Raw genomic sequence first — 14,655 nt, forward strand, 5'->3', positions numbered from 1 at the left:
CCAGCTTAGTCTGGCTGGGGGACTATACACAGGGAGTAATACCAGCCTGAATTTCCCTTGCTAAAGAAATAACAAAGGTCGAGTGTGAAGGGCATCCACTAGTAAAATTTGTAGCCAAAACCAAATGTCAGCCCAAAGCAATCACCCTAGTTAGGCAAAGTGATACTGGTGTGCAGTGATAAAGTGATACTGGTGTGCAGTGATAAAGTGATACTGGTGTGCAGTGATAAGTCATAAAGTGATCAATTTAGTGGAAAACTGAGAAAGCTCAGTCTAGCAGAAAATTGTGCCACCTTTGTTATATCATATACGGGGAAATTGGGAAATATTGATCAGTTTAGTATTTGGAAGACTGAAGCTGTGACGTACACCCTTGGACTCCTTGGAGATTTAAGAGACTTTCCCTAATTTCTCCATTTTCCTCCTCGGTATTACCCATTCCTGCTATCACCCATTCCTGCTGAGCTTCAAATATTTTTGGATTTGGAAAAATAAAATTTAATGTCCTTAACGTTTTGCCTGGAGTGAGTGTTTCTCGTTTTGTCCTCATCTCACATCTCACTCTTGTTGTGATCTTTACCCCGACCCTCTGCAAAGTCCTGAACTCCTGGACACTTAGCCGTCTTGTCTGATCCTAGGACATGACCATGTTTCTGAATTTGGTCAAGCTGGAAACTATTGATGAAGTTTTGCAGGTAAGTTATCCTTTTTCATGAGTATAATCCCTCTCTGACCTGTCCAATGTCCCAGCAAAAAATTGAGAATTCTGTTCCATTGTATTTTATCCTGATCTCCTTTTCTTTTGTTCTCAATGTGTCACTTGGTACTCGGACTACTTGGATCACTTTGTATAGTTGGTTTTTTTGCTCGAATATAATAGTCGGTGATATCACTATGGTGTGATTTTTGCCTCGAAAAACTCACGTGTTACGAGTAGTGAAAAACTCACATATCACCTCACCGCTTCAAACAATTCTTGTTATTCTTGAATGTTTCTCATACGTACTATCAGTGATAATGTTCTGCTGTCAATCTAACTGAATAATACTAAACTTATACTTACTCTGATTCTGTTTTGTACTGACTGCGCTACGTTCCTGGATGTTTTTCAACAAAAACAAAGTTTTTTATTTTCTATTTTTTCCCTCATTTCTTTTCTTTTTTGTTGCCATCTATCCACCGAATCTTTAAAAAAATTGTTTGTTTTTCTTTTTTTTTTTTTCTAACAAATAAGTACCCTCTTGTGCAAAAAATGCGGGACATATATAGCATTTCCATCCCTTTACTCGGACAGCCTTTTCTCCTTGTCCAAATATGTATCTGGATCTGGCATTATTTTATCAAACATTATGTGGTAGGTACCAACTAAAACCTCATGGTCTTCGAGATACTGTTTTTGTTTGTCACATGATGGTCCTTGGACAAATGGACAAATTATGAAAATTGTGTATTCTCTTGTCTCTTGCCATGCAAATCCAGACATTTTCACCAGGCCATTATTAATTTACCACATTAATTTCTCTATTATTATTAACATCCATTGAGTCCCCAGAGACCAACATCTCCACCTCCAAAATAAAAGATAATATCGATTGTTACGTGACCCCCCGCGTCCTCTTCCACCTAACCTAGGCCATGGGAAATGGGGAATAGCTAATGGAAATGTGGAGTTGTGTTATCTGTTATACATATCTCTTGCATAGGGCTGTCATTGTCATTGGCGCTATTTTCCATTTAATCTATCTACGAGTACTATAGCCACATTTTCCTTCACAGTTTTTATGGTGGTTGTGGTGGGAATTAGGGAAATGGTACAATGCCAGGCAATGTTCCATTTCCCGATTTTCCACCACTACCACCATGGAATTTGCGAAAGGAAAATACGCGTTATCTCTGATGATGGAATTGTGGAAATGAATACTAATGTCCTAATGAAAAGAAGTGTGAGTCAGATGGAAAAATTGGAGTAATAGTTGGAATTCACTGGTATTTTTCATTCACGTATTTACTATTTCGTGATGCGCTGCTTTAGAAAATGATAAAATCGTGGAAAATATTATTTTTCCAGTAAAAAGAGTGAGTCAGAAGTCAGAAGATAGTTTAAAGCTTCAGTTGAAATATGAATGACAAGAATCAATAGGATGGATCGAAAAAACCAAAGAAGTTGGCAGACTTTGTGTCTCAGTGTGAAAGAAACAAGACAGGTAGTGCAAATGACGCAATGTACAAGGAGAATGTATGAAAACCCAAGAGGTTCGGACGTTTTACTTAACGAAGAATGGGAGGAAAGAAGAAGAAAAGGGAGGAGAGGAGGAGAAGAAAGAAGAAGAAGACAGCTGTGACCTGGGTGACAAACTCGAAAGAGGGAACGTCATAATAAAAGAAGAAATAATGATCTCTATGCGTTGTTTCAAATTGAAAGTAAATAAAGATATTAAATGACGCAATGTACAATGTATGAAAACCCAAGAGGTTCGGACGTTTTACTTATCGAAGAATGGGAGGAAAGAAGAAGAAAAAGGAGGAGAGGAGGAGAAGAAAGAAGAAGACAGCTGTGACCTGAGTGACAAACTCGAAAGAGGGAACGTCATAATAAAAGAAGAAATAATGATCTCTATGCGTTGTTTCAAATTGAAAGTAAATAAAGATATATTCATATTGCCTCATTCCCCAAATTGTATCATCTCGGAGTTTTTTTCTTTATATGTGAACAAGTTAAAAGACATTGTTCCAATACGTAGATTGATCCCAAAAGAGAGGCATTTTCCCTATATAAAGATATACTTGTTATAAAGCAAAGCGTATTCTATTCAAACTACTCAAAGCATGCACTCTTGTCTCTAGGACGAATTCAAATTATGATGAAGTGATAACGGGATAGAATAGTAAGGTGTGTCACTGCACTTACTGCACCCATCTGCAGTGATTTAATTCAAATCCATGCATTGACTATTATAATTCAACTGCATATTCAATTCCAAATGAGGAATGTTCTTTCTGTCTTGAGTTCCTCAGTGTCTTCGTATTGGAACTAGCTTGGCACCAGACACAAAAGCCCACCTAGAGGAACTTGTAGCAACTTAAAATATTGTAGCAACTTGTTGTCCACAAGTGAAGGTTCTAAGCCCAAGTCAATTTTTTTTAAAAGTTAGTAGTTGTAATGGAAAAAGACATTGTACTCACCTTTTCCACAAACTTCGGGACTGTTTGTTGTGGACATTTTTTTTTCTTTAGTTTATAGTTTATGGGCAATAGAACAAAAAGTCATTTCCACAAACTTCGGGACTATTTGTTGTGGATACATTTTTTTTCTTTAGTTTATAGTTTATGGGCAATAGAACAAAAAGTCACTCTTGATATTTAGATTTTCCTCATTACCTGGAAGATCAGAAGGCTTTCCTCCACGTTTTAATCTGCCCATACTGTTGAAGCCATAAAAATGACCCGTGTACACACTGTACTTTACTGTACATACTCTATCCAGAGGACAAAGCATATCACCTATGTCTATTGCTACCCGTGTCCCGTGTCTAGTTATTGCAAAGAGTTAGATATGTCATGCCGCATGTCTGTCATTACATTGTCACAATAAGGTTGTTGTTACACAACAACTGTACCTACACACTGTACTTTACTGTACATACTCTATCCAGAGGACAAAGCATATCACCTATGTCTATTCCTACCCGTGTCTAGTTATTGCAAAGAGTTAGATATGTCATGCCGCATGTCTGTCATTACATTGTCACAATAAGGTTGTTGTTACACAACAATATGTTATGACACTCGAGAACAATGCTCTAACTGTGGATGTTTTTCAACAAAAACAGTTTTTTTTTTTCGTATTTTTTCCCTCATTTCTTTTTCCTATCCACCGAATCTTAAAAATTTGTTTGTTTTTCTTTTTTTTTCTAACAAATAAGTACCCTCTTGTGCAAAAAATGCGGGACAGGTAGCATTTCCATCCCTTTACTCGGACAGCCTTTTCTCCTTGTCTAAATATGTATCTGGATCTGGTATTATTTTATCAAACATTATGTGGTAGGTACCAACCAAAACCTCATGGTCTTCGAGATACTGTTTTTGTTTGTCACATGATGGTCCTTGGACAAATGGACAGATTATGAAAATTGTGTATTCTCTTGTCTCTTGCCATGCAAATCCACAAATATGTATCTGGATCTGGTATTATTTTATCAAACATTATGTGGTAGGTACGAACTAAAACCTCATGGTCTTCGAGATGCTGTTTTTGTTTGTCACATGATGGTCCTTGGACAAATGGACAGATTATGAAAATTGTGTATTCTCTTGTCTCTTGCCATGCAAATCCAGACATTTTCACCAGGCCATTATTAATTTACCACATTAATTTCTCTAACATCCATTGAGTCCCCAGAGACCAACATGTGAACTTGAGCATAATTATTCCATGGATGTGATTCATGATTCACACATGGCCAATATGTGACGCTATAACCATGATGCATTCAGTTATCAATATCATGCCCAGTCTATCAGGCCATCACGTGGTTTTTGTCTAAAATAGATTCGACACAACTGTCGTCTCCATAACTCTTGTACACAGATGGAATTGGTCTGTTCCACGACTTTGTTTTCTAGGTTTTACAAATGTTCATTGATGTTGCGTATCTGTTGAGGTGCCTCGTGTTTTACAGACTTTTTACATTATGTTATTTAACAAGAGTAATTGAATATTAAAATCCCAAATTAATACCCATCACATGAACCTTATAACTTCTAGCTGCTTGATCATGTTACTCTGACATATCAATCTCGTAAAGACAATAGACAACTACGCTCAAACAAGATTGGGCTTCCTAGAAAAGAAAGCTCCGTCAACTTAGACGCCATTAGAGTTTTTCTTCTGGGAATAGCATCCTACGAAAGTCAGAGCGAGTTCTTCTTAGAAATTCATAACAATAACAAACAAACTATTTTCGTTTTCCCGGAAGAGAGAGAGGGAGAAAGAGAGAGAGAGGAAAGGAGAGAGAGAGAGGAGAGAGAGAGAGAGAGGAGAGAGAGAGGAGAGAGAGAGGAGAGAGAGGAGAGAGAGAGAGGAGAGAGAGGAGAGAGAGAAATTTTCGGTGCACAGTAGACGAATCCTCGAACTCACAACCTCCAGAGTGAGAGTCCATTTATTGTTTGGCCGACGACCTTGGCCTTGAGTTAGGAGACCGACACACACTGATCATTATTCAAAAAACTCTCTGACCTGTCCAATGTCCCAGCAAAAAATTGAGAATTCTGTTCCATTGTATTTTATCCTGATCTCCTTTTCTTTTGTTCTCAATGTGTCACTTGGTACTCGGACTACTTAGTACTTAGATCACTTTGTATAGTTGGTTTTTTGCTCGAATATAATGATATCACTATGGTGTGATTTTTGCCTCGAAAAACTCACGTGTTACGAGTAGTGAAAAACTCACAACTCACATATCACCTCACCGCTTCAAACAATTCTTGTTATTCTTGAATGTTTCTCATACGTACTATCAATGATAATGTTCTACTGTCAATCTAACTGAATAATACTAAACTTATACTTACTCTGATTCTGTTTTGTACTGACTGGGCTACGTTCTTAAAAGCATTTTCACAACCTTCTACCTACTTATGTAGGTACTTCACATTTTGGAAAATTTTGACATCTCGACAGCAGGCACGGTGTTCTGCAAGGGTAAATTGAAATTATTGTGATTTTTTTATAGAATACGAGCCTGACAATGATATTATTGTTTCTGGTATTGGTAATATTGCTTCTGGTATTGATTATATTGTTATTGTACAAAACACGTGAGTAAACGCTACGTTCTTGAAAGCATTTTCACAACCTTCTACTTATGTATGTACTTCAGATTTTGGAAAATTTTGACATCTCGACAGCTGGCACGGTGTTCTGCAAGGGTAAATTGAAATTATTGTGATTTTTTTATAGAATGCAAGCCTGACAATGATATTATTGTTTCTGGTATTGGTAATATTGCTTCTGGTATTGATTATATTGTTATTGTACAAAACACGTGAGTAAAGCAGTTAGTAGACAATGTGAATCGTGTTGGTTATAGTATGAGTTGTGCGGTAGTACTGGGGCTACGTTCTTGAAAGCATTTTCACAACCTTCTACCTATGTACTTCACATTTTGGAAAATTTTGACATCTCGACAGCTGGCACGGTGTTCTGCAAGGGTAAATTAAAATTATTGTGATTTTTTTTTTATGGAATGCGAGCCTAGCCATGGTATTATTGTTTCTGGTATTGGTAATATTGTTACTGCTATTGATTACATTGTTATTGTACAAAACACGTGAGTAAAGCAGTTAGTAGACAATGTGAATCGTGTTGGTTATAGTATGAGTTGTGCGGTAGTACTGGAGGTACATCAATATTATAGGTATACATTGATAAGTAACTTGATGAGTTCAGTATGGAGTGACGTCTTAGCTAATTAGTCGGGTGAAGTAAGTTAGTAAGTGAAGTTGAGTGGCAAACCACAGAGGTGCATACTTAACACGGTTCATGACTGTTACTAAGTTTAAGTACCTACTTAGATTGTGTGACTTGTTGTAAGGCAGATTGTGTGACTTGTTGTAAGGCAGATTGTGTGAGTTTTTGTGAGGCAGATTGTGTGACTTGTTGTGAGGCAGATTGTGTGACTTGTTGTAAGGCAGATTGTGTGACTTGTTGTGAGGCAGATTGTGTGACCCTATACCTTGATAAGTAACTTGATGAGTTGAGTATGGAGTGATGTCTTAGCTAATTAGTCGGGTGAAGTAAGTTAGTAAGTGAAGTTGAGTGGCAAACCACAGAGGTGCATACATAACACGGTTCACACCAAACATGACTGTTACTAAGTTTAAGTACTTAGATTGTGTGACTTGTTGTAAGGCAGATTGTGTGACTTGTTGTGAGGCAGATTGTGTGACTTGTTGTGAGGCAGATTGTGTGACTTGTTGTGAGGCAGATTGTGTGACTTGTTGTAAGGCAGATTGTGTGACTTGTAAGGCAGATTGTGTGACTTGTTGTGAGGCAGATTGTGTGACTTGTTGTAAGGCAGATTGTGTGACTTGTTGTGAGGCAGATTGTGTGACTTGTTGTGAGGCAGAAAGTGTGACTTGTTGTAAGGCAGATTGTGTGACTTGTTGTAAGGCAGATTGTGTGACTTGTTGTAAGGCAGATTGTGTGACTTGTTGTAAGACAGTTGTTATGTTTCTATGAATGTTTTTTGTTAACCTAATAGCAGTTTAATGATGGGTAAAAATGGAATTGGCATAAACTCCTAGAAGGGTTATGGGTTGTGGCTGTGACTGAAGACAACATATGTACCTTGTTTAGAGTGTTTAGACTACTCGAATAGGGCTAAGAAAACCCTTTACCCCAGAAAACAAACTGATAACTGCCTTTTCACTTTGCTTATCCCTTATCTTGTAATAAGGAAAGAAATGTTTTTTTAGGCCATTGAATCCATTGATTGGTGTGTTCAAATATCATTTCAATAACAATCCACTTACTAATTAATTAGTTAGAAAGTTTTACTAATAATTTAATGAATGCCTTGTTAGCAACAAATATTTCATGACTATATGCACCGGAACTAGATAACATTTGAACTCCTCTGAGTAACTCATAGGACATCAGAGGTGAACCAGATTATATTATATTCTCCTTATCATCAAAAAAAGCCTGACTGGAAAACTGCTGAACAAACAAAGGTTAACCTTTGAGTATTATTATTATTATTATTATTTTTTTTTCAAAGAGGTTTGACAGAGGGAACTGTAACATCTATGGTCTTATCGTCCCGAAATCGAAGAGAGAAGGAAGACAGGATAGGAAAAAGCCAGCCGTTCCGAGAACGAACATTATCCCATCAGGATAAAATCCGCCCCGGGCGGAATTTTTTGAAATCAACCCCAATCAGATTGCTTGATCCGAAGTTAATCCAAATACGCTCACTTGTGGCCTCGGCCATCAATGATCTACTAGTGTGGTTGCTTGTCCAAAGATAGTCTATTCGTACTCAATCTACAAGCATCCCCCTATTTGGGTTCTGGGGCACTCTATTCGGGTTTTGGGGCACTCTATTCGGGTTCTGGGCCGATTTCTATTTCACTTCGGGGGGGCGGCTTTTGTACTACAGGGTTGGGGTCGTTCCAGGGTTGTATTTCGGCCGAGCCGAACACGAGATAGAATAGATTGGTGACCGCCAGAATTATGAACGTGAGCCAAAACACGAGCCTCCATTCCGACATTGTACTCTGAAATGAAAATTGGAGTTAAATATAATGGAGCAACCTCCGTGGCCGAGTGGGTATCACACTAGGCTTGCACGTAGGAGGCCCGGGTTCGATTCCCGGCGGGGCCGCAGTTTTTTTTCGGCTCTGTGCTTGGCGTTCAGGGTGCACTTGGCCTCGTGAAGACAATTGAGTGGCTACTTTTATTGAGCTCATCTCTTACCTCCCGGGGTCTACAGTTGAAATTTGAAATGTACGTTCCAGGGCATTACACACTCATGTTGAAATGCACGTGCAGATGCATGAAAAACGTCTCAAAAATGGCCCTACATAATGTCAACAAGAGACTGAATCGGCGCTAGGATCTCTTGAAATCCGTACATTGAAGTAAAATCTTAGAAAGACTATCAGAAGATAGAGCTCAGTTGAAAATGCCTACTGCCCGATCTCTTAGAAGCTTGATCACATAAGTTGATATCATAATGTACGCGTATTTCATAAGCAAATAAATTGATAAAAGGATCAGTAGGTATGATCAATTCAGTTTTAGTAGAGCTACCTGTAATTGACACACAACAAGTACCACGGGTAGATGTATATTACCACCTGAGTGTAATAAATTGAGAACCCTTCAATTTCATTTTATTGCTGTTAACTTGTTCATAATTATGTACTCTATCAGTTATACCAGGAGGGGATACCTTTATACAAACTTCAGGTTTATTTCGGATAGTGGGTTGCTTGCAAAGGTTATCTTGGTGAGACCTTGTTCTACGTTCTACCTGACGTAGCTCTCCAGAGCGGTTTCCATTGTCTAATATAGTCTCCAATATTCTTTCTGCTATGGGTCTCCTCTCTTCAACTCCAATATTGGGTCTACCAGTATTCCTTCCACCATGTGTCTACCAGTATTCTTTCCACTTCTACCATGGGTCTACCAGTATTGTTCATGTTGTTCTCCCTTCCAGTTTCCTCTTACATAATGGAAGGTTTGCAGGCACACCTGTCAATCTCAGGTAATCGTATTTATTTTATTTCCATTGTGTATCCGGATCACGGGGAACACCTGTGCTTAGGGGGACCTGGAATTGCACAAGTCTTGCTCATCAGAGTGTTAATTGTTATGGTGATTCACATAGTCTTTTGTACACTTTTAGGATAGTGTTTCATGAAGAATTTCATATTGTTTCTTATACTTTTAGGACTGTTTATGATTTGCCTTTTACTTCAATATTTTGAAACCTCTTTTTATGTGCCAATTGTGTATCCGGATCACGGGGAACACCTGTGCATAGGCGGACCTGGAATTGCACAAGTCTTGCTCATCAGAGTGTTAATTGTTATGGTACTTCACATAGTGTTTGTACACTTTTAGGATAGTGTTTTATGAAGAATTTCATATTGTTTCTTATACTTTTAGGACTGTTTATGATTTGCCTTTTACTTCAATATTTTGAAACCTCTTTTTATGTGCCATGTGAATCATCTGATTGTTTTGTGATCCATATTGTCGCAAGTTCTCTCAGGCTTCATTATAATATTGTCTCATTAGATTGCTACTTTACGCCCGTCATGTACATTTTTTAATGACATTTGGATGCGTTGTTCTGCCTATCTTGTGATTTATTTGGCGCTTCTTTCTATTGTGCTGTGTCATATTTTCCCATTTCAGGTATTCTGCCTTACACCTTCTACAATCATGTCTTCTCCCAATATCATCGCGACACCTAGTTTTACAAGAGCTTTGCCCAAATTTGGGGTCGCGCTTCGCGCTCCCTTGTTTACGGTCGCGCTGCGCGCTCCCCGGGGCTTCGCGGGGTTGTGCATGGGTCGCGCTTCGCGCTCCCTTATTTACGGTCGCGCTGCGCGCTCCCGGGGCTTTGCGGGGTTGTGGCCCAAATTTCTCAATATCCTCGATGCCGTGTTCTGCATTGTGAGGAAGTAATACTATTTTAAGGACAGTCTCTGGTATAAGGTCCTCACCAGGTGCTTAGTTTGGTCTCTGATCCTGATAATGGGATAATATTACCATGCCCGGATTTCGCGCTCCCTTGTTTACGGTCGCGCTGCGCGCTCCCGGGGGCTTCGCGGGGTTAATGGGATAATATTACCATGCCCGGATTCTGGGATTATTGAAGACCCAGTCATCAGTGTTAGTATGTCGCATATCTTCGTATCTTGTGGTTCTTCTAAAGTGGTGCCAAGTTCGGAAGTTCGTAAGGCCGATCGTGTGATAAGTGCACATATTTTGTAATTTTGAAGTGTTCAGTGTTGTTGTTTGTGATTTTTTGCGCAAGTTTGATTGAAATTTTTATCTGTGTGAAAAGTCCTATGAGATATTTTGTCCCAGTGGAAAGCAGTTTTTTTGTCAAAAACCAAGTTCGGAAGTTCGTAAGGCCGATCGTGTGATAAGTGCACATATTTTGTAATTTTGAAGTGCTCAGTGTGTTTGTGATTTTTTGCGGAGGTTTGATTGAAATTTTCATCTGTGTGAAAAGTCCTATGAGATATTTTGTCCCAGTGGAAAGCAGTTTTCTTTGTCAAAATTGGTAGGTCCTAATTTCTTTAATTTATTCAAAGGATTTTTTCCGAATTCTAATCTTTCAGCATTTTAGTATAGTAGTTTTCTGTTTTTCAATTTTTACCAAATCAAATAAATAATCAGTTCCTACAAATTAATCACTGTTTTTGTAATTTTTTCTGTTTATTAGTCAGTTCCCGTATTTTCTATAGATTTGGAAAAAAAACGGAACAAAGGTGTGTTCCGGCGGAACATTTGATTTTTGACAAAAATACGGATTGTTCTGGGAAATAACGTACGGTTGGCAACCCTACTTCCAACATACAAATAGATAATTGTTGTTAGTAAGAAGTATCTTACTCATTGGGAGGCATATTAAATACGTACCTATTATGTATGGTGTTGGTGTATGGTACAAAATAATCTCTTAACATTGGAAAACTCAAATTAGCTTGGAAGGTGCGCGCAGCTGCCTTGTAAGCGCTAGGTCGCGGGTTTGATCACCACCAGGGTGATAAGACCTTCGTGTTGTGCCTGCCACTCAAGCTCAGACAGTCTGAGTGTGAGTTGTGAAAAAAGATGCAGACCTAGGACTCTCAGACGCTCTAACACCCATATTTATGAACAAAATGCTGGCTCTTAAGTTCGTGCTAAGCATAGTCTCAAGGCATTTGATTGGTCAATTTTGACTTGAGACTGATCTAAGAACAATCATTCTTGTTCATAAATACGAGTCTAAGAGACCTGGGTCTGAACGTTTTTCGGCCACACACTTTCCTTAGATCTGTCGGACGTTCTGAGCATGAGTGGTGGGCCCAACACGGAGGTCTTATCGCCCTGGTGGGTATGAAACCTGCGACCTAGGTTCTTTCTATCAGGTTTCTTGAGAGAGAGAGAGAGAAAATCTCAACAATCTTTCCTTTCTCCTTTCCAGAGCAAGAAATCCTCGCTTCACTCGACCAGTCTGAATCTGGATGGGGAGGAGGAGGAGTATGGAAGAGGGGGGAAAGGGGCCCTCTCCTCCCCCTCTCACCCGAAAGTTTTGCTGGCCTCAAACTGTGTTCCCCGTGTATTTCTTATGGGGGGACTAAAAAACGTCAATATCTCGGGAACGAACCAAACTTGAATGCTGGAACCGTAGTAACAGGAGTGACGAGTTATTAGTGGATTCACATCTGCTGTGATTTGTTATCCTCGTGTTCAGCAGCCAGTTTCTCTCTCTCTCTGCATCAGCTGGATGCAATAATTAACATTCACATTCAGGGTCTCCACACTGTAGCAATGTAATAGAAATGCAACATTAAACTCGTGTCGTCTGTTTCGTAGCATGCCCATTTGTCCATCCCGTAGTGTGTGCCTCATCAGATCGGCAAGAAAAGACACATTACGAATCTACTTTCCATTTCTGGTGGAGGGTCAACATGAGAATGACAGATTTCCGCCCCACTCAGAAAGTGAACCATTCACAATTTGCCATCGGAAATCGGGAACCGTGCGCTAAGTTTCTGTCCATGGTTGGGAATGTTGAAAAAAATCGAAATACGAGTGCAAATATTGCAATTTTTTTGTCGATGGTTGGCAAGTCGGCATCTAATAATCCTTTTTGGGAAGCAAGTGCTTTGAATATTTCGGAAAGTGAGAACTTCTATGAGAACTGCCCACCACAACACCCTGTAACTGATTCATTCAGAGGCCAATGTTTATTATTTACCTGGTATAGGTTGAGTACTCGTACCTAGGTATCATCTACTACTCCTGGTACCTAGGTATCATCCAACAACACCATGGGAGCTACTTTCACATTGATCTGGTTACTTGGCACGCATCCCAAGCCATCTGATTGGCTGAGCCATGAGTTCTGGTAGCAGTTGTGTTTAAGGTCCGAATTAATAAACATCGCTAAAAGTCACTGTAGTAATAGTAACAGACATCACTCTAAGGAACCCGGGTGGCTAAGCCATGAGTTGATATCTGGTAGTAGTTGATACCGGTCGACACTGCATCAACTAAGGTTACTAATACTAATAGTAAGGTGATGCCGAAAAAAGACTGAAATGAATAGGTAGGAGATAAGTCACTGGCACCTACATATTACAAATGAACTGCACCCTTGATAACACTTTATCAAGGGTCTGTTATGTCTGTCTTTGTTTTGCGTTCATTCATTTAGTACAATTTGAAGAAGTAGAAGAGGAAGGAGGAGAAGGAGAAGAAAGAGAAGAGAAAGAGGCAGAAGAAGAAGAAGAAGAATAGGAAGGCGAAGAAAACGAGAAAAAATTGGCAGTTTGGCAGAGATTCTCATGTGTTTTTCTATATTTCCCCAGACTTCACAGACTTCCCTAATACTTTGTAAATCGAAATGGAAAAATTATATACCTAACTCCATAAAATAAATAACTATTTTTATAAATTTGAAAATTTTCATGCATTAATTATTTTATTTAGTATATTTACTGTTGAACTTCTTTGAGAACTGCCCACCACAACACCCTGTAACTGATTCATTGAGATGCCAATGTTTATTATTCACCTGGTATAGGTTGAGTACTCGGTACCTAGGTATCATCCAACAACACCATGGAAGCTACTTTCACATTGATCTGGTTACTTGGCACGCATCCCAAGCCATCTGATTGGCTGAGCCATGAGTTCTGGTAGTAGTTTATTACAAATGAACTGCACCCTTGATAACACGTCTGTTATGTCTGTCTTTGTTTTGCGTTCATTCATTTAGTACAATTTGAAGAAGAGGAAGGAGGAGAGCGAGAAGAAAGAGAAGAGAAAGAGGCAGAAGAAGAAGAAGAAGAAGAAGAAGAAGAAGAAGAAGAAGAAGAAGAAGAAGAAGAAGAATAGGAAGGCGAAGAAGAATAGGAAGGCGAAGAAAACGAGAAAAAATTGGCAGTTTGGCAGAGATTCTCATGTGTTTTCCTATATTTCCCCAGACTTCACAGACTTCCCTAATACTTTGTAAATCGAAATGGAAAAATTATATACCTAACTCCATAAAATAAATAACCAAAGTAAAAGTAAAAAACTTCAAAGTAAACAGAAAATGTAAAAATAAAAGCGAATGATCGCAATGACCTTATTAATTTCTTTCTTGCAATGAAAACACAAAATTAACAGATACTTAATTCGCACTTACTTTGATTTGATGAAATAGAGATTGTGTTAACCCTTCCCGTGCCTCTGTGCCTTAACCAACCTCAAGATTTTTTTTTTAAATAGGTTTCCATTTTTTTTTGATCGACAAAACTCTCAGAATATACATTTTTTTTTTTTTTTTAATAAATGATAAATGGTATACAAATCTTTGAGGGACCAACAAGCAAGACCTTGAGGGAAATTGATCAGTAAAAAAGAAAAAAAAAAAAAAAAAAAAAAAACCTAAAATCAATAGCGAAAAATGATAACAAATAAAACGCTCAGAAATCTTGCCGTTGCAGTCGATTGAGGGCAAGGTTAGCAAATGTGGATCAAGTGGTCTATTACCTCCAACATCATTTCAGCCAAGTCGAGCTTCAATACGTCCTAATAGGCTGTTAATTTTAACGTGTTTCCACAATACCCCAGTTAGTCCGTATCACAGTGTTTTCAAAATTTCCTGTAAACCAATCGTGAAGACCAACAGTTGTACGTTGGAAAGAAATTCAGCTCACAACAAAGGAGAGAGAAAACGAAGAGAGCCAAAAATTTGAGCTTCGAAAAAACGAAGAGGGCCGAAAATTTGAGCTTCGAATGGGGATTCAGCTAGAAGGAGAACAAGAAGTGAAAAAGATTAAAATTGAGAAATCCCTGGAGTAAGCAATGTGTTGGGGTGACTGCTTCCTCTGCTGTCTCTCCCTGCAATCGGGAGCTGCGTTGGTCTCTACCTTCGG

General features: G+C 38.8%; 1 protein-coding gene across 1 annotated transcript in view; it reads left to right on the top strand.

Moving 5' to 3' along the window:
• Positions 1 to 482: 482 nt before the first annotated feature.
• LOC103515712 (ral guanine nucleotide dissociation stimulator-like 1) overlaps positions 483 to 14,655 on the top strand; it is a 27,191-nt gene continuing 13,018 nt past the window's right edge. Inside the window, exon 1 of the mRNA XM_026828303.1 lies at positions 483 to 695. Coding sequence (XP_026684104.1) covers positions 642 to 695 — 54 coding nt within the window. The 5' untranslated portion in view covers positions 483 to 641. The remainder of the gene's footprint in view (positions 696 to 14,655) is intronic.

This window comes from Diaphorina citri, unplaced genomic scaffold, assembly GCF_000475195.1.
Source record: "Diaphorina citri unplaced genomic scaffold, Diaci psyllid genome assembly version 1.1 scaffold1403, whole genome shotgun sequence".
Lineage (NCBI taxonomy): Eukaryota > Metazoa > Arthropoda > Insecta > Hemiptera > Psyllidae > Diaphorina > Diaphorina citri.